Source organism: Penicillium atrosanguineum (assembly GCF_028827265.1).
Source record: "Penicillium atrosanguineum strain IBT 20685 chromosome Unknown utg000003l_segment0_segment0, whole genome shotgun sequence".
NCBI classification, from domain to species: Eukaryota; Fungi; Ascomycota; class Eurotiomycetes; order Eurotiales; family Aspergillaceae; genus Penicillium; species Penicillium atrosanguineum.
The window spans coordinates 789,497-807,825 of record NW_026623135.1 but is presented as its reverse complement, the minus strand read 5'-3'; the positions used below and the strand labels follow the sequence as shown (position 1 = coordinate 807,825).

At 52.2% G+C, this 18,329-nt stretch overlaps 5 protein-coding genes across 5 annotated transcripts; 1 reads left to right on the top strand and 4 right to left on the bottom strand.

Annotated features, from left to right (window-relative positions):
• Nucleotides 1-30: 30 nt before the first annotated feature.
• Nucleotides 31-1,561, top strand: met2 (homoserine O-acetyltransferase; the record flags this gene model as incomplete). The annotated part of the gene is made up of 2 exons (XM_056883767.1): nt 31-67; nt 120-1,561. 2 exons carry the CDS (start codon nt 31-33, stop codon nt 1,559-1,561), a joined length of 1,479 nt encoding a protein of 492 aa, XP_056742045.1.
• Nucleotides 1,562-2,463: 902 nt separating this feature from the next.
• N7443_003710 (uncharacterized protein) lies at nt 2,464-3,741 on the bottom strand (the record flags this gene model as incomplete). The annotated part of the gene is made up of 4 exons (XM_056883766.1): nt 2,464-2,810; nt 2,871-2,939; nt 3,132-3,282; nt 3,379-3,741. 4 exons carry the CDS (start codon nt 3,739-3,741, stop codon nt 2,464-2,466), a joined length of 930 nt encoding a protein of 309 aa, XP_056742044.1.
• Nucleotides 3,742-4,728: 987 nt separating this feature from the next.
• Nucleotides 4,729-5,952, bottom strand: N7443_003709 (Thioredoxin; the record flags this gene model as incomplete). The annotated part of the gene is made up of 1 exon (XM_056883765.1): nt 4,729-5,952. The coding sequence occupies one exon, from the start codon at nt 5,950-5,952 to the stop codon at nt 4,729-4,731; it is 1,224 nt and encodes a 407-aa protein (XP_056742043.1).
• A 2,460-nt stretch (nt 5,953-8,412) lies between these two features.
• Nucleotides 8,413-8,928, bottom strand: N7443_003708 (uncharacterized protein; the record flags this gene model as incomplete). The annotated part of the gene is made up of 1 exon (XM_056883764.1): nt 8,413-8,928. The coding sequence occupies one exon, from the start codon at nt 8,926-8,928 to the stop codon at nt 8,413-8,415; it is 516 nt and encodes a 171-aa protein (XP_056742042.1).
• Nucleotides 8,929-10,958: 2,030 nt separating this feature from the next.
• N7443_003707 (putative THO complex component (Rlr1)) lies at nt 10,959-17,943 on the bottom strand (the record flags this gene model as incomplete). The annotated part of the gene is made up of 2 exons (XM_056883763.1): nt 10,959-13,077; nt 13,136-17,943. 2 exons carry the CDS (start codon nt 17,941-17,943, stop codon nt 10,959-10,961), a joined length of 6,927 nt encoding a protein of 2,308 aa, XP_056742041.1.
• Between the last annotated feature and the right edge of the window lie 386 nt (nt 17,944-18,329).

Sequence of the window (18,329 nt, the reverse complement as noted above, 5' to 3'; positions counted from 1 at the left end):
GTCTTCTTCAAATATTCATCCGTTATCAAAATGGCTACTCAAAGCAGTATATCCACTGCACGACTCCGTCAGTCTATCCCCTTACCCCAATTAACCAAGACGGCTACTAAATCCCGTAGAGAGAGTCGATGCGCAGCCGGAGAACCCATATGCCCGCTTGATTGAGGATCAATCGATTGCGATCATTCCTTCTTTCACCCTTGAGTCTGGTGACACATTGTACGACGTCCCCGTTGCCTACACCACCCGTGGTGTTTTGTCGCCCAATGGCGATAATGTCTTGGTGATCTGTCACGCCCTCAGTGGCAGTGCGGATGTCGCGGATTGGTGGGGTCCCCTTCTTGGAGGTCCCGGTCAGGCCTTCGATGTGTCTCGATTCTTCGTGGTCTGCCTCAACAGTCTGGGAAGTCCGTACGGCAGTGCGAGTGCGGTCACATATAAGGACAATAAGCCTGAAAATGGTTACTATGGTCCCGAGTTCCCTCTCACCACTGTTCGTGATGACGTGAACATTCACAAGATGGTTCTGGACGACCTCGGTGTCAAGCAGATCGCTGCAGTTGTCGGTGGCTCCATGGGTGGTATGCTCACTCTCGAATATGCATTCTTTGGAAAGGACTACGTGCGTGCCATCGTGCCAATTGCAACCTCCGCTCGCCACTCTGCCTGGTGCATTAGCTGGGGTGAGGCACAGAGACAGAGCATATACAGTGACCCCAAGTATGATGATGGGTACTATCCCTTCAATGACCCGCCGTCGACTGGTCTCGGAGCAGCCCGCATGTCGGCGTTGCTCACCTACCGCAGCCGCAACTCCTTCGAGTCGCGCTTTGGCCGGAATGTGCCAGACCCTAGCAAGCGGCAAAGCATTAATGGCGCCGAGAAGGTTCCTACTCCTCCTAATGAGCACTGGGCCATCCACAACGATGGTCACCTCTCGTCTCGCTCGGAGAGCAGACAAAACTCCCCTACCCCTGCCCCGCAGTCGGATGTCCAATATATGGACCCACAGTTCTCTGGCACCAAGATCTTGTCGGCCCCGAGCCCAGCCCCGACCAACCTTACTGGTCGCCCACGTCCCCCGACCTACTTCTCCGCTCAGTCGTACCTTCGATACCAGGGAGAGAAGTTTGTCAACCGATTTGACGCCAACTGCTATATTGCCATGACCCGCAAGCTTGATACTCACGACGTGTCTCGAAACCGTACCAGCCAGGACGTGGAGGATCCCGTCCGCGATGCCCTTTCCCAAATTGAGCAGCCCGCCTTGGTTCTAGGTATTGAGTCCGACGGCCTCTTCACCTTTGCCGAACAGCAGGAAGTCGCCGCCGGTATTCCCGACTCGCGTCTCAAGCGTATCGACAGTCCCGAGGGCCACGACGCCTTCCTCCTGCAATTTGAGCAGGTCAACCGCCACATTGTGGAGTTCTTCCATGAGGTTCTGCCCGACATCATGGCTCACACTAGTGCGGAGGGCGCCGCAGCTCTGGCTAGCGTCAACAAGCTAACCAAGAGCAGCACCTTCGGTGAGGCTGAGGTTGAGGATATTACCGCGTGGTAAACTCCCAGCCAAAACTAGTGCATTCCGGCGCAGGTCATTCTGCCGCCATCCCATGACCCCCCGTCCCAGACGTGGAATCCCACCCAGCTGAGTTCAGCATAGATTCACGTCCTGGTGGAGGCCATGGCGCACAGGGGAAGTAGAGGTTGCCGTTCTTTTATCCGTTTCGCTAGTCAGGGAGATGAGCATCCAACTGCCTCTCTCGAATCTCACTGGACCTAATCCATGTCGAGATGACTGCACAAGAAGCATCCAACTGCTCTCCATCAGACCCACCCTCGGGGTCACTTTTTCTCCAGGAGACATTTCACTCCGGGGGTTGATGGGTCATTCATGAGGCCGCTACCCGGTGAAACTCCGGGTATCGTGCTGCGACAACGTGTCGCTTTCACTTCTTAACATAGAAAATAGACATTGGGCTGTAGGGCCCTGTTTTGGTAACACTATAGCGCATCATCCTAGTAGAGATCGTTCTGTAGGTATGGTGGAGATTAGGAAAATTAACCAGACTGGTGCATCTGCACTGTTCGAGTCATTTGTATACCCCACACCCTAGAACCTCTCGGCGTCCTAGAGAGATTTAGCCGATTCATGAAGGGGGACACTTCTTCGCGGAACCTGGAATTGGACATTGCTATGTCCTTATCCTCTCGAGCAAAAGTTCATTGGAGGGGCCCGAGAATTGCTGCGTCGTTCACCAGTGCCAGCAAACCTGCCAGCGCGGTAGACGCCATGTTGGATTGGACATTGGCGGAAGCATCCGAGCAATTCTTAGTCGTACTCCAGGTCCGCCTTAGGAAATTAAGACTACAATTCCATGGGCAATGAAATAATGGCATCAAATTGTGGATCTCAACTAGGTCTCGCTGAATCTTCCAAACAAGTACTTGCGACTTCGTAGGTCAAGGCCCTTGCCAATTATACCGTTCAATCCACTCTTGGAAAGAACTCGCTCGCACGCCAAGTTCTGAGAGGGAGTGATCGTTTTCCGTACTGACCGTACCAAAACACACCTTATCGTCCGGGGCAACATTGATCCATTCCATCATTTGCTCAATATCTTGCCGATAACCTGGACCTGCCTTGGCTGAGATGCAGGCTCCCCACTGCTCAACTGTCGATGGGGTCACAATGACTCGCTTGGAGATATTGATCTCCAATATGTCTGCCATTTGCCGGATGGAAGTTTTAGTCCCGACAACTGGGTAGGTTTTTGAAGCCGTTTTTTGGGGACCGAGATGGAAAATTTCTGTTAGATTATTCTTTGTTAGCATGTTGAACTGGTTGCTCTCATTTAAGAATCACGTACTGGCGACAAAGACTCCAATATCATAGCAGGGGTCTACCCAGTCAACCTTCTTGTCAGCCGAGAGAGGAGCTGTTAAATGTATGACACCATCTTTCCTCGCGTTAGTAAAAAGTTTTTCTTTTTTCTCTCCTTTTTAAAGGGTTTCATGCGAGCTAACCTTCTTGTATACTGTACTGCGGCCAATTGAGATTTGAGTAGAATAAGCCTTGAGTTGGTTAGCTGGCTTGGTGCCCCCTCAATTTCCAAATAAGCACTGCATACCAGGATACACAAAGGTGGCAGGAAGCTCCTCGCGCGCCATTTCTTCAATTTCGTGTTTCTGATCAAAATGGAAGACTTTCTGGAATTTACCACTACTGGCAATGCTGATACTCGGAAGGCTGCTCATGACGAAATGCTTGATTCCGCATGCCTTATAGAAGATCAGGCCAATGTGAGATTAGCGGGATACTAACATCCTCCAAAACTTGCAATTAAGAGGTCACAAGAACGAGAGAGTAGAAAGTACCTTTGCAGCTCGATATATGTTTTGACCGGCCGTCACTTCATGCCGCATATCCTCCTCGCTCTCGATGGTCTCTCCCGATAACCGGGTATTGGTGACAGCAAAAACTCCGTAGGCATCCTTGAATGCCGTCAACAACGACTCAAAGTCGTAGGCATTTGCAAAGCCGAATTTAAGCCTATTGTCTCCTTGATATCGAGCTTGAAGACGCTGCGTAGCTTCCGATGCAATGTCACGTGTCAAGGCTAGAACGGAAAAAGGTGTTTCTGTACACCTGAGTAAAGCCGCCACCACACCCTGACCTTGTGTACCAGTAGCACCGAGAATGGCAATGACCGGAGGATCTACGGTCGAGTTAGAAGCCATGGAGCGGAGGTTGAAGCAAGTCTTGATCGATCGTTTGGGACGGAAAGTACGACGCTGTGTGGGCTGGTTATAATTCAGGTCCAGGCTAAGAGGTTGATGAGAGACAGCATGGGTTTATGATCAGCCTCACTTTGGATGTGAAAAAGAGTGACGGTATAGTGCCCGGCAGCAGTCCTCGGCAGTCCCGACAACACTGATCAGGCCGAGGTGGATCCACCTTGCGCATCCGCGATCCGAACTTGTATTTTAGGAAATGATATCATCATATCCGGTTGCTGCTAGTTCCAGTGTTTTCACTATACGAATAGAGAGTTTTGTTTCCTAAGGTAATATATGATCAATTGCAAAAGGTTACATATGGATTGTTTAGTTCTCCAAGAGTAGATGCATCGTCGAACGTGCATAGTCTTCGTTCGATTGGATGCAGTATCTACACATAATGCTATTTTTTTGGCGCTTTCCACTAGGCACCATAGACTCAAAGGGACATCTTCGGGCTCACTTCTGCTAATCTCGCTCAATGAAACCTTGGAGGTGAATACGTATAGCAATGTGAATAGAAAAGGAGACTTCTTCTACCCCAGACCAATATTTCTTGAGAAGCCCCAAGACTGACTATCGTACCGTATTAATTGGGCTCTATCTGAAACATTAACCCCTTCCAAAACCAATAGACTTTATTGGGTCGCAATAGAAACAAACCCCCTCGTGCCATCCCCTCAACACCCAGGTGCCATCAGCCACGCAAGGGATGCCCTCTGCGCCGGCCCGAGTCCCACCAACTATAAGATGCATGTTCCACAACGTGAGACATTAACGCAATCCTAACTTCAATGATCTACGCACAGTATCAAACTATAGAGAAGAAAGTGACCAATCATTGGAAGTGAATGTAAAGCTAATAGGGTATATACAAGATCTATTCAAGACATGAGAAACAAGAATGTTTAGGTTTGACATGGTATCGTAAAGGGGTGGGCAATCTTATCACGCAGCAGCAACCATGGGCCTCCTGAATTCGACGGGTTCCTCTTTGCGCCGCATGCCTATTCCAGCTAACTTTTTGAAGAGTTGGGATGCCTTCTTACGTTTGTGGCGGGCCGGTCCGTTTGCGTCGGGCGTGATGACTAGCGAGTAGGTTTGTGCCTTGTACGCTTGCGTTGAATGGGGATTGTGGAGATCGCTGTCAAAGGGGAGACTGCGTACGGAAAGGCCGCTGTGGAGCTCGCAGGACGATTCGCGCGGGCCCAGGGCCTTTGCCGATGGTAGTTGGCGGGTGCTGTAGAAACGGCGTGGGCCGGGACCCGAAAGAAGGAAGGGTGTAAGGCCGGCGTGCTCGTCGCTTTGGCATGGGCTGTTTCTGTCGCCAAGACGGTGCATATCGTCGTTAGCGCGGAGCCAGGCCATTCCCTCTGCGCCGAGGAGGGATTCCGGCTCGGAGAAGAGGTTGGCTGAGGGTGCGATATCCTTTCTGATATTGTGGGACCATAATGCGGTGGATTGGGGAGGACTATAGGGGAACATGTCGAAGCTGGAAGTGCGGGATCGAGATCGAGAGCACAAGGAGGTGGCATCTGTGGCAAAGCTTCGTCCACGCTGGCGACCCCTTTCGCAAGGCTCTTCGGGTGGAGATCGTCGTCCGTAGAATCTCCCCGCTCCAGCTGAAGCCCTAGTGGCTGACAAGCTGTCTCGGCCGTGTTGGCCACGTCTTGATGACTGGGCGCTGAAAGCAACACCCGAGTCATGCATAGGCTTGCATGCGGCGAATTCCTTTGCGGTTGTCATTCGAGGCGAAACATGGGTCATTTGGTCCTGGAATTCAGGATGCGTTTCATATGAAGCTCGGACCATGCCATCACTGCCATTGCTTGTACGCAGTGCTGTGTTGAGAGAAGGCAATATTGGTAGTCCTTGGTCGATATCGTGAACAAGCATTGTGCAAGTGTGTGTAATCTCATCTTCTAGGTCTTCTGCGATATCCTGGCGGCTGATGATAGGTGACGAGGGACAAAAGTATCCGGGCTCATCGGTGAAATGGTAGTATCGACTGTTGTCTGTGTTGTGCCACGCAATCTCCGTAGTGTTGGAAGAGACGGGGGTAGTAGATGAGCGAGGGCGGCTGCTAGGTGTACTTATAGCACCGGACGAATTGATGGTAGAAGCGCGGTGTCGTCCCTGGCTACCGCGAGAAAAGGTGAATCGTTGGCGCATCTTGGTAGTTTTTTCAGAAAGCTTATCGTAGTTCGGGAGGAGCGTCGTGTATGTGGATAGCAGGGTATCCACCAGGTTTGATGGCGGGTTTGTTTAAGGATATTCGACTAGGTCAATCCGATGAGGTGATCGAGGTTCTTGCAATAGATTTGAGAGCTGGGAGCCAGGGATCTTGTAGTCTCAAGAGTATGCGATCGAAATGACCTGCAAAAGCGGGCTGCACACGTCACGTCCAAGAATAGGATGAATGTGGCGAAAAGATTGAATAAGAGGCGCTTCCAGAGCAACGGAGCAAGGTAGAATAGATTCCTGCCACCGGTAGACAAAAAAAAAAAAGCAGAGAAACGTTGGCCGTGCGACGGGGCTGGTATGCGGGGGGGGCAAACGAGGGATGGTGCAGATGTTGATGTTATGAACGCCGATCGAAGCAAAGAACGCTGTAAAATGCTCTCAGGGCTCAAACCGATAAATAAAGAAAGAAGAGGACGTAGGGACCTTTTTCAAGGGTCAGCCTCATGGGACCGGGGGCCAGGGCCCAGATTAGAGCGCATGCGGAGCGAGGGGAAATGCGTTAATGGATACGATAAAGAAGGGCGCTAATCCTCGTCATGAGTGGATCCGAGGCCCGGAATTGGCTAGATTTGCTCAAGATTGTCCAGGAAATACCATTAGGGCTGCGATGGACCTGAAATGGAGCCAGGGTAGTCAGGATATCAAAATAATCAACCCGAACCCAAGGACTTCTTTCCCCCCACAGTTGGCACACTGGGGCGATAACCAGCACCCAATGCAGCTGGAGATCAACGAACAAAGCACCGCCGACCCGCCTAGACTCTGCTAGTATGGGTTCACCGTCGGTCGCTTCGAACGGGCCCCCTTTTCCCCCGAGGCTAGCTACCGATTGGGCTCGTGCTAGAGCCCGTAGCTTCTTGGCTCTCTTATTTGCGATAAAGAAACCGTGGTCGTTGATCATTGGGAACTGTGACCGTGACCTGTTGCCCTCTTTCTAGGCGATCACCGACCGTATCCACATATCCCCGACACTAGTGACGCCTTTTGACTCGGGCGTTTCGGTGCCCAAGGGTCATGGTGGATTATAATTGCTCCCGTGAATAATTTAAGAGACTTTATTTCGGATAGCGAGGCCCACCCACAACGCTCCAACAGAACGCCCTCTATACCTTCGTACAAATAAGCAACTTGGATGGGTATAGCTGGTCATAGCGGGTGACGCCTCTTTGAAAGAGCGGATCGGTCAAAACACCGCCCTCGGACCTCCCGCGCGCTTCATAGAACCCTTTTTCCGGGCCGGGCCAGCCCTGAGGTGAGTCATGATCTAGCGGATGTATAGGATGAAAACAACAAATAACCCTTCCAGGTATTATCCTATATTATCCCCGCCAAAAACATAAATGAACACATCCTAATCCTAATCCTAGAAACTAGAAGGCATTACGTAGTCACGCTCAGTGCTCGCAATTGACGGGTAACGACGACTGGAATAATGCCACCACCTAAAGATTTGCTGAGTTCGCTTATTCACCGGGGGTCTTCTTTTTCCCCGTCCCCATGGACTCGAAACGTGAAACTTTCACCGAAGGTTCAACGGACCACCACTAATCATCCTCCGTGCACATTATTCTAGAAAATAGATAAATCACCATAGGAGGCCGACCTTAGATAGGAATCGCAGCCGAGCCAAGTAATCCAAATCGTCTCCACGTCCCAGGGTTACCTGCACTGCTCCTGCAAATAATAACAATCGGCTAGTGATACACCACCTAAAAACAAGCAAGGTCGTCAGCCTATCCACGGGCGCGTCGGCTAAATGGGCCCCTGTAGCCTCTCCATGAATGGTCCTTTCCCAACGCCACCATCAAAACCGCAACTCGCCAGCCGAAACGCCACCCATCTTTCAGCTGGGGTGGTGCATTCATTTCACATATCCGCACCCCGGTCTATAATAACCTCCCGTATGGTCGACGCCACATGGTAGTACGGTATCATTGGCACGGAAGGTCGCCGCTATCTGTCCATAGCATCCTTGCACAAAGATAAGGCATCTATGAAAAGGGTTTGGCTGAAAATGGGCTTCTTCGGCAACCCGATTGTCGGGCTCCGACCCGGATTCTACTATACGTTCGCTATCTACGTACTAATGTCGCGTATTTTGGAATCATCTGGACACCCGATCTCTATCGTGTCCCAAGGTTTGACTGCAGATCGAGTCACGCTGCTGCTCCGAGAGCGCATCGAGTCAAGATTCATGTGCGTTGATGTTGATGTTGGAGCACAGTGCTCGGAGTGGTTTCAGATGGCCTGCTCTACCGCTGCAGCAAGCACGAGTTCCTCGTTTACCCTGGGACTACACAAATATCACATCGTAAGGAGACTCAAACATGTATTCTGCTTTGCCCTCTCACTCGTTCTGCTCCGTCAAGGTATCGTTTCCTTTATGGCCTATTCAGGCCCACTTGCGAAGCTACTCTCGAAAGCACTACCTCCTCCTTCTAGTTTGTCCGCAAATCGACCCCTCTGCTTCGAAGGATCTGCAGGCACCTGAGGCACCACCCAGGACGGACCTTGCTCTCCATTTACCTTTTCAACCTCCAGTTGCTCCAAGACTTCACGCTCCAGGTTGTCCATGTGAAACTCATTGGTCCAGCGAGCGGCATACCCCTTAGGCTTCCGCGCATCCATATCTTCAAACATCTTCGCAACCTCTTCCGGGTATTTCTGGTTGATGATTATCGCGGCGAGCAAATTGTGGATGTGAATGTTTGCCTTTTCCGTGTTTTTGATCTTCTTGAAGTGCTGGATGAGCAGGCATATTTCTTTGGCTGTGAAGTAAATGGGGAGCGTCTCTATTCTTGCGCGGTTGAAGACTCGCTCTGCACGGGTGGTGAGCGTGTCTTGACTCAGGGTGTCTTGGCGTATCCCCTCACCCATGTCCTCGTCGGTGGAGACGATGTGCATCGTTTTGACTTGGGGTGTGAGGTCGATGTAGGCAGAAGAGGGGACACTACCGGTTCTGTCGCACCAATAGCGCGTGTATCGAAGATATATCTTGACCAGACCTGACTCGATATGTGGGCGGAGTGCAGCGCTGATGGAGTTGAGAATGCGGATGTTCTAGATGGGAGGGTTCGAAGCTGCCTTCGTGGTCAGAAAGAGCCTTGTCTTGCCATCGCACCTGCCTCACCAGTCGTGATCGTCAGTAAGTCACAGTAAACAGTTCGAAAGCTGATCTGGGACACGCTTGATGAAGAACTGCTTTGATTGCCAGATAGTTTTTGTGATCATGACCGAGGGACGCGTTTGGTGCTTCACAATGGGAGAATAGAGTAAAATGGCAAATCATCTCGAATAAAGTGAACATCTCGATCTCTTCTTTCCCTCCCTCATCGCCTTGTTTCCTTCTTGCTTTGCACATATGCATAGCTCATCAAGGTTTCTCTCAACGAGTTAAACGAGTTGATGCTATTCACAAGATCCATCGACCTGCCATATAGCTGAATATGGATCCGAGAACATCGTGCTCAGGAAATACTTGCCTTCGTCGCCTTGGTATCACAAATCCCAGATTTGCAATGCCTTCATATTTGCCCTACATTTCGAATCCCAAGTCACCTCATTGGCTTGATGTTCCAATCTGCGCTCTGCGGCAATCCTCAAAATGACCGTTTATCTACCTTTCAGCACCTCCGAGGGGTGTCACTCGCCTTTGCCGGGAGCTTGCCAGATGACCACTACGTTGGCGAGAGACTTCTAGCTAATCTACTTCCAATTTTCTATTTGCCATCCGTGGAACATATCAGCCAACATCTCCAACCCGGTCAAATTCGTCAAATTCAAATGGCCTGGAGAATCTCCACAAATCCCTTCCACGCCCAAATCACTCAGCCTCAGGTGCCTAAACGAGGATTTTCTTGGCCAGATACTCCCAGTTACACGGTTACTTCAAACACCTCGATGGTATCGACTGCACCGTTGTTGCTATTATGGTTCACGAGAGTACACTATCAACTTGGATCAAACCGCGACGGATCTATCGCACGTTCGAGAGATCTTAAGTGATTTGGCCATCACAACAAATGTGTTGAAATGGAGTAATCTCGAACATGATCCCCTACTGCATCGCGAAGGATCATTCGCCAGATTGAGGTGTCTCAAGACTCTAGAAGTCCCCGTGGATTTACTTATTGAATTGTCTCTATCGGAATCAACTGGAGTGCCTCTGTCGGAGATGCTGCCACGATCTCTCGAACACCCCATTCTCACTGACGTTGTTCGTTTCTTGGGAACCTGAGGGTTCCCTTTCTTCTGAAATTTCATGAGTCTGTGATTAAGAGACTGGGGGAAGTCCACACCCTGCTTTCGGACACTTCGCTTGAGACTGGAGGTTCCAGACGAATGGGATGGGTCATTATGGAACATCGTGGAGAACCTTGCGGATTTAGGTGCTCTGGATGACGATCTTGTGATCGCAAATGTCGAGCTTGATCTCTTTAACGAAGAGTCTTTGAGAGAATATTTGAACCTATGAACTTTTAGGGCACGCTCTTGTGCATGAGAGAGGAGGGGAAATCTAAATCTCTACTTCGCTATATATCATGATGGGTCAATACAAGGGGATAGTTGCATTGTTAATGCAAGTTGGATTCAAACATTTGATTCTTTAATCCTTCAACACCTCTCCAGGGAGCTCCCACCCCTTTTATAGCTACCCATCTTGTTGAATGAATGAAAACAGCAAACGGAGGAGTTGATAATGATTACATGAAAAGAACCGGGTATACGAATATCGATCATGAAATTTAGCAGAGTAAATAAGAAAAAATAGAGTGGATGGTCCCGAACACCGCCAAATGCAAAGTGCAGCGATCACAGTAGATAAATAAAACAATAGAAGAAAAGTTGTCACACGGAAGTCTTCATCTTCACCAAATCCAAGGCCGGGGCAATGATCCACTTATCCTCCACTATAGCAAGTTCATCGGGGTATATCACGCTCCACGACGAGGGCGCTTGCTATCATTTCCCATCCTCGGGCCTCGGACGTTTCCGTCACCGGTATTTTCTTCGGGGTTGGGACGTCCGCGCTTGCGATGTCCTCCGGAGCCACCACTGTCGCGGTGTTCCCGGTCTCGGCCACGGTCACCACGGCGGTCACGTTCGCGATCCCGGTTTTCGTTGCGGTTACCTCGGTCTCCGCCACCAGAGCCCCAGCGGCGAGGGGTACCCTGTTCATCGGTGGGAAGAGGAGGCGGCGGTGGAGGTGGTGGAGGTGGAGGGGCTCCCGTGGACGACGGCGGGCGAAGACGGCCCTCATCATTGGCGTTGCCAGGAGCAGGGCCGCTCGCGTCGGGTGGCCCATCGTCACGATCACGTCGGTCCCGGCGTCTTGTCTCTTCGCGCGAGCTGTTGGCCCGGCGCAGGCTCTCACGAGACTCACCATGGCGTTCTTTATCACGCTCCTTCTCCTCTCGACCAGCACCTCCACCAACGTCACTTCTGCGACTGCGCTCGCGGTCAGGGTCGCGGTTGCGGCGTTCTTCACGTCGATTACCGCCACCGCCGTTGGCGCTCTCTTCACCACGACGCTCGCGCTCGCGGTCCTTTTCACGATTTCGATCTCGGCCTCCTGAACGGCGGTTGTCGGGACCGCCGTCGTCAAGCAAGTCACCGCCTCGCGCAGAGCGGTTGCGCTGACCATCGTCCTGGGATGAGGCCGGGCCTGTGGGTGGGCGATTTGATGTCTGTGGAGAAGATGTGTCCCCGGCATCTGATTGTCGGCTTCCACCTTTCCCTCGGGCAGGTGGAGTGGCATTGCCACGCTCAGCGGGGTTGTTTGTCTGTTGGAGCATATTGTTGATGCCGGCAAAACGCTTGTCACTACGATTACGATCCCCGCCAGGGCCACGGGGAGTTTGTTGTTGGTTGGGTCCTCCCCGAGGGCCAGAGGGTGGTGTCATGGCAGCTGGCTGGCGTTGCTGAGATGGCTTGTCGTCGACGATATTGCGTACTCTATCAGGGTGGATACCGAGTGCAGCGGAAGCCTCGGAGGGAGGGGCAGGGGCAGGAGTGGCAGGGGACTGCTCGGGGCCGCCGCGCCCACCTTGTCGAGCAGGGCCCGTGGGCACCTGGCGTTCGGGAGTAGGTGCTTTTCCATTGGACGGGCGACCAGAGACATTGCGACCACGAGGGTTCCTTGAGCCTCGTGGCCCAGAGGGGATCTCGGATTGAGCGTCAGGTTGACGCAGCCGACCGTGATTCAAGTCAGGGCCGGGGCCAGCATCTCTCGGATCAGCAGCACGGTCTCGTGGGCCTCGAGGGAATTCATCGCGAGGAGGAAGCTGGGTGAAGTTGGCACCTCGGCGGTCATCTGGAAATCGCTCAGGGCGATTAGGGAGATCGGATCTGGAGGGCGACAAAGCACGCGGAGGCCGGTCAGGTCGCATTGGCTCTCCGCGACGAGGGCCGTCGATGGGGCGGTCGGGGAAATCAGGCATAAGTTCATCACGAGCTGGTCCGTCGCGAGGATGGAATGGATCAGGACGCAGACGGCCAGGGCGATCATTATTCCATTCTGGCTCTCGCGGCAGACGGCTGTCACGGTAAGGTTGACCGCGCATTGGCTCGTCTGGTAGAGGTCTCATACCAAAGCGATCGCGGACATTTGGAGTATCGAAAGAGCGAAGATCAGGGTTTCCATGACGAGTACGCGGGTTGAAATCAGAAAGTCTGTCGCGTCGGTCGTCTGCTTTCATATCAGGGCGCGGAGGAAGCCTGCCGTCACCGTGTGGAGGACGGCCTTGCTGTTGACGCCGTGATGTTGAACGATCAGGCTCTGGTCGTCTCGGGATATCAGATGGGCGAGCCGAGTCGGAGGCTCGAGAGCCTGGCCGGGGTCGCACGGGAGGTTCGAGCTGCCCACGAATATCAGGCCGCTCGTCGTTACCCGTATCCATGACCGTGGAAGTTCCAGAATCAGTACCAGGCTCTGCTGTCTTTGCATCCTCCAGTCCCTTCGCGGAGGCTGCATCGGCCATTTTCGCATCCTCAATCTCACCATCCTCGACTTCCATCTTGCCAGATTCTTCTTGGCTGGCTGATCCGTCACCACTGTCATTTGATGTGTTAGTCGTCAAGTAATGTTGACAGTTGTGAGATGGTGACTTACGGTTGTCCGGATGTAGGCTGGAATTCTGGAGCAGAAGCATTAAGTGAATTGGGAGTCCCGGTTTGTGGCTGCGGAGTGCCGCTCTTGCCATCAGCAGGCGGCTGGGTGCCAGTTTTGACCATGTTGAATGCTTGAGGAAGCATCCACTTCTTCTCACGGCGGTTTAGATCACCGATCAAGGATGCCGCAGGGATTTTGACGTCGTCTCGCTCGTCATTTTTACTAAGTGTGTTGACACAGTTCAACATGTCGCGACCGATCCAGTTCACAGCAGGGAAGTGCTGGACAACTGCCTTGAGGACACTGATCGCGTTTCGAATGTGCATGTACTCGCCGCTATTAAGACAAGTCTTGAGAGCAACGGAGAACAGGCGGTGCCACTTGTAGAGAAGACGGCGGAAGTCCTCGAACTCCAAGAAGGCCAGCGGCACGCCCTCAGGTCCGACATTCTTAGCAAATCCAGGTAGGTCTTTCTTAGTGCCAAAGGCTTCTCTTTCATAGACAGCCTTATCGGCATGCCAGCGAGAGAGATCGCGCAAAATTTCATTGAGGAAGCGCCCCAGGTTGTCGGCTTCTTTGGAGGTGCACAGAAAGATCAGGGCTGTGAGTCTTTGCTCGCGGAAGAGTTGATCGAGTAGGCCAACAGTTCGGAAGTTGGGGGTACCTGAGCTGTGCAGGAACTTCAGCAGCTTGAAACAGAAGAAGGCATCAAGTGGTGATAAAAGCAATCGAGGGAGGAAGCATTGCTCTAGCAAAGCAATGTTCAAGACATCGTGCTTGAGGCGCATGCCAGCGAACCACTGTTCCTTCTCCTTCAACAAACGAGAGCGAGTCTGGCTGTATGCGGTCAAATGGCTCCTGTTTTCCTGCAGAAGTCGATCACGGAGATCAGTAACAGCCTTCCTGTCTCTGTCCTTGCGCTGGGAGCCAGCTAAACTCAGATCAGACCGGTCGTTGGAGATGGTCATGATTCGTTTCTTCAACCGTCCCATCTCTTCATCGTAGGATTGACCGGGCACATGAACATCGTAAAGATCCAGTTGCCAGAAGGTTGCATAGAAGTGCGGGCCAATCACCTCCCATGTTTCGGCAGGCAAGGCGGTCTTGACATTGTCAATTAGATCTTGCATCACGGGGTTGGATGATAGAAGCGCAGCGGCGACCTCTTCTTTGTCGACGTCCATATCTGTCTCGGCGGAGCTCTGGTTGATCTTGGGTGTCTCATTCCCGTCGTCTGCAGTGTCCATCTGATTCTCATCACTGGGCTGAGGTAGAGTCTCGGTGATTTCCTTCGTCGATGACTCTGTCTCCAGCTTCGATGATTCAACCTCGGCTATCTTCTTGGAAATGCTGGCTCGGCGAATCCAGAAAGCAATCTCGGGCTGAACGCCAAACTCTTTGACTAAAGCGGCAAAGTCGGGCACAAAAGAGTCAAACTCTTCTATCGATAGATTACTCCGCAGCAAGTCCAGGTACTGGGTGAGGATCCGGTGAATTTCGTCGAAGATGTTTCCGAGGAGTTTGAGTTCCGATGAGGACTCATTGTAAACACATGTCAAACGTTCCTGGGCAATGGCGACAAGTAATTGACCTGCGAGGCGAGTGTGGGTGAGCGACTTGATCAGCCGCTTCGAAGTGGTCTTGGACTCGTGTCGCTTGTCCAGGAGCTGCAGAATAGTTTGTGCCTGGAGGATCTCTCCGCCAGCCATGGCTTGGACTTGAGCATCATTGAAGTTGGTGTCTGTGATGATGCCAGCCATGGACACAATCATTTGTTCCAAAACAATCAGGTCGGTAGAGTTATTGTGACGCAGTTGCTCCACGACATATTGCAGCAACGGGGTGGGATCCATGATCGAATATCGCTTGAAAGCTCGGCCGGCGAAGGTGGATAGAGCGTTTAGCCAACGGCTGGTAAGCAGACCACCCTCCTGCACACGACTTCTTCCCTTCTGGCCAAGAGAATTGATGAGAGACCAAGTGAGAATGTCGTAGCCCAGATTAGTGAAATAGCGCGCGCACTCGACAACGACCTCGATGAGATTTTCGTACGATTCAATCTGACTGATGGCGACGTTGATGACAATTCCGGGGTTAGCGTAAGCAATCTTGGCTAGTGCGCGAGCCATGGGCCTGGTGTTGGTTTTGCTGAGTCGCTTCAGCACGTCCTTGGTCTCGGCCCTCGCCTGGTCAAAGGCAGATTTGATGTCAGGCAATCTAGATGTCTGGCCAGAGTACCATTCCGCGTACATGTTGTACCGGACTTCACGAGGGAAGAAGCTAAGAAGGTCGAACACCTCGTTGACGACCCCAGGGTTGGCTTTGGTCAAACTGACAGAAGGTAACAACAGGCGCTTGCAGAGATCCCGCCAGCGAGTTCTGTTTTCTTCTGAAGCGTCATTAGACAGACTATCCTTGCCGATACGCGCTAGTTTCGAGAGCAAGCTTGCATCCTGTCCAATCTTATGACCGGAGAGGTTAAGGAAAGACGAGCAGAGGGCGAAGACGTCATCTACAGACTGACAGATTGGGATGTTGTTTGACCATTCGTCCCAGTAGAATCGGTAGGCGATGCCTTCATTCTCGTCGTCTGTGTCGATTTTGGCCCATCTGAGCGTTCGTTTCGCCGATGGCTGCGCAAGTCGAATCTCGCCCTTCGGCAGACCAGACTGGTCGGTGCTTAGAATCTGTCGCTGGCCGGCAAGGTCTTTTCCAGGGAGGGGGCGAAGCAACGAGTAGACCTTGCTCAGCGACTGATGAAGAATACGGTGGATGAAGTCAGGTAGTTCGGGGAAGCCATCCATCAACCAGGGGAATTTGCTGATGATGAAGAGGGCTTCCGGGATGGCACCAATTAGGAGAAGACTCTTGAGAAGCAACACCTTCTGTTCAATCGGGTCTGGTAGATCATTTTCTGTCTTGGCAGAATTTTTGTCGGCCTCTTGGTCCTTTGACGGAGTGGCCTTGCGCGAGTCCTCGCGAAGACGTGGGGGTGGGATCGTGTCGTCCGAGAGCGCACCGGCAAGCATGAGAGCGTTGATTCCGCCACCCGGCCGAGCAGCCTTTTCTCTCTCCGCTTTTTCAGTCATCTTCTCGGTCTTCAACTCCTCCATCGTCTCATCGGGTCTCCAGAGGTGAGTGTAGAGGTCGCGCAGAGAAATAAAGCCCACTTTGATGAGCAACGCAGATAAATAGATGAGGGTATCTGGCAGCACATCGTCCTTGGAACGAACAGAAGAGGCGTAGAACCGCAGCTTGAATCCGAGAAGTTGCGCTGCCACTCGATTGCCCTTTGGTGGCAACGTTCCTGTCTCTTGAATCCATGTCCGTGTTGCTGCTTCTTCTTCGGATAAATTGTTACCCTCTGCAAGGGATTGAAGTCGCTCTTCCTCTGAAATCGACTTGTGCCCGATCTCGAAGAAAGCTTGTATACCGACCTCTCGCGCTCGATCCCAGAACTTTCGATCGCGTTCTTCATTTGATTTCATAATAGCGATTTGTTCCTCGTCTGTCGTAATCCAGCCTGCAGAGCCTGGAAGTGCCCAATTTGGCAAACCGAAGTTGTGAAGGGCCTCTCGTGTGGTCTCGTTTTCTTTGGGCCACCAGGAGCTAACTCGCAACAACTTCACGAAGAACCGAAATTGTTTGACTAACACAGCAGCGAACACGTCCAATGTCACATCTAGAACTCGACCAACATCCATGTCAAATGCGCCAATCATAGCCTTTACCCTTTCGAAGGTGTCTTCAACCACTTCGCTTGATGGCGGCTCGTTGCCGCTAGTGGCGAAAAGCTCAGTGAGAAGCTTTGAATATCCCTCCGACTCTTCTCTAAGAAGGTTGTAGTTGGATTGGCGGTAGAGCAAATTGGTTTGCTTGCGGATTCCCATGCGGGCAAAGGTCTCACGAACCAATCCTAGGGATTGCAGCAAAGGCGTTTCAAGTTGGAGTCGCATGAGAGCAGGGGAAATCGAAGTCGCAAAGACAAGAGGTTTGAGACCGGGGTTGGAGGTGTCGGAATCGGTGATGATAGAAAGGGTATCGAGGAATAAAGAACGTGAATCAAAGACGGAGGTTGAAGCTTTAGCTTCTTCGCCTTCCATTTCCACAAGCTGGGACGCAGAATCATCGCCAAGAATCTCTTTGACAGCGGTCCCTGCCTCCGAAGGTGACAGTCGTCCATAGATAGCAGATCTAATGAGCTCCTGGTAGACTGAAGCTAGACCGGCGAGATTCTCTTGCACCCGAGCCGAAATTCCTTCTTCCACGACTTTTTGCTTTCCGGTCGATGACCATTCCTCTACGACTGTGTCCGTGACATACTCATAGTCATATGGAGAGGAAGGGCCGGATGGGCGACTTACAGGTCGTTCGGATTCGGTGTGAGATTGGGGTTGCGTCTGCGACTGCGCGGCCGGAGTGTTCGGTGTCGGGGAAGGGGTGGGTTGGGCCGCCCCAGACTCGCCGTTTGGTTGCACAGTCTCTGTGCCCTCCCTGGACTGAGTCGGAGGAGGAGGAGGAGACATCGCGCTAGGCTCCCTGTGCTGTGAACTCGAAAAATTCTGCTGGCTTTCATATGAGCCACGGCGAGAATTGTGTCGGTTACCGCCGCCACGGTTTGATTGCCGGCGCGATCGGTCACGCATATCATTTTGTTCTCTGGATTGGCTGGATTGGTTCCCATGGTGGTGCGCCATATTGAGCGTGCTAGGACGATGAGGGGAGGGTCGCGAGGCTTCGTTACTCGCCGAGTCACCGGAGTATGAGCGTTCACTACGCTTTCGCTTCCCACCCTGCCCGGGCGCCATATCGGTTGGAGTGCCGGCTTAGACGCGAAGGGCAGAGACGGTGGAGAGTGAATCAGAGAGAATGTAGGTCATGAGGGTTGAATCTGGGGAACCGGCAGGACAATTGTCAGCAATTGAAATCGATGAGAGAGAGCAGTTGCAAGCCGCGTGACGTTCGCAGGAGAAGCATACCAGCGACAACGCTTCATCAGGGAGAGGATGGAGGAAGAAAGTTGAGGTGGGAGGATGGCAATGAAAGACCCGTGAGCGATGATGGCAGGAAGCTCACGCCGCGAAGATGGGTCCAAGCGTTCTGCTGCCTGAGGTGTCGAGTCCGGCATTTAAGTTGGCCGGTTTATTGAGCCTCTTATTGATTGTCTATTTCTCTATTGATTCCCTGATCGCTA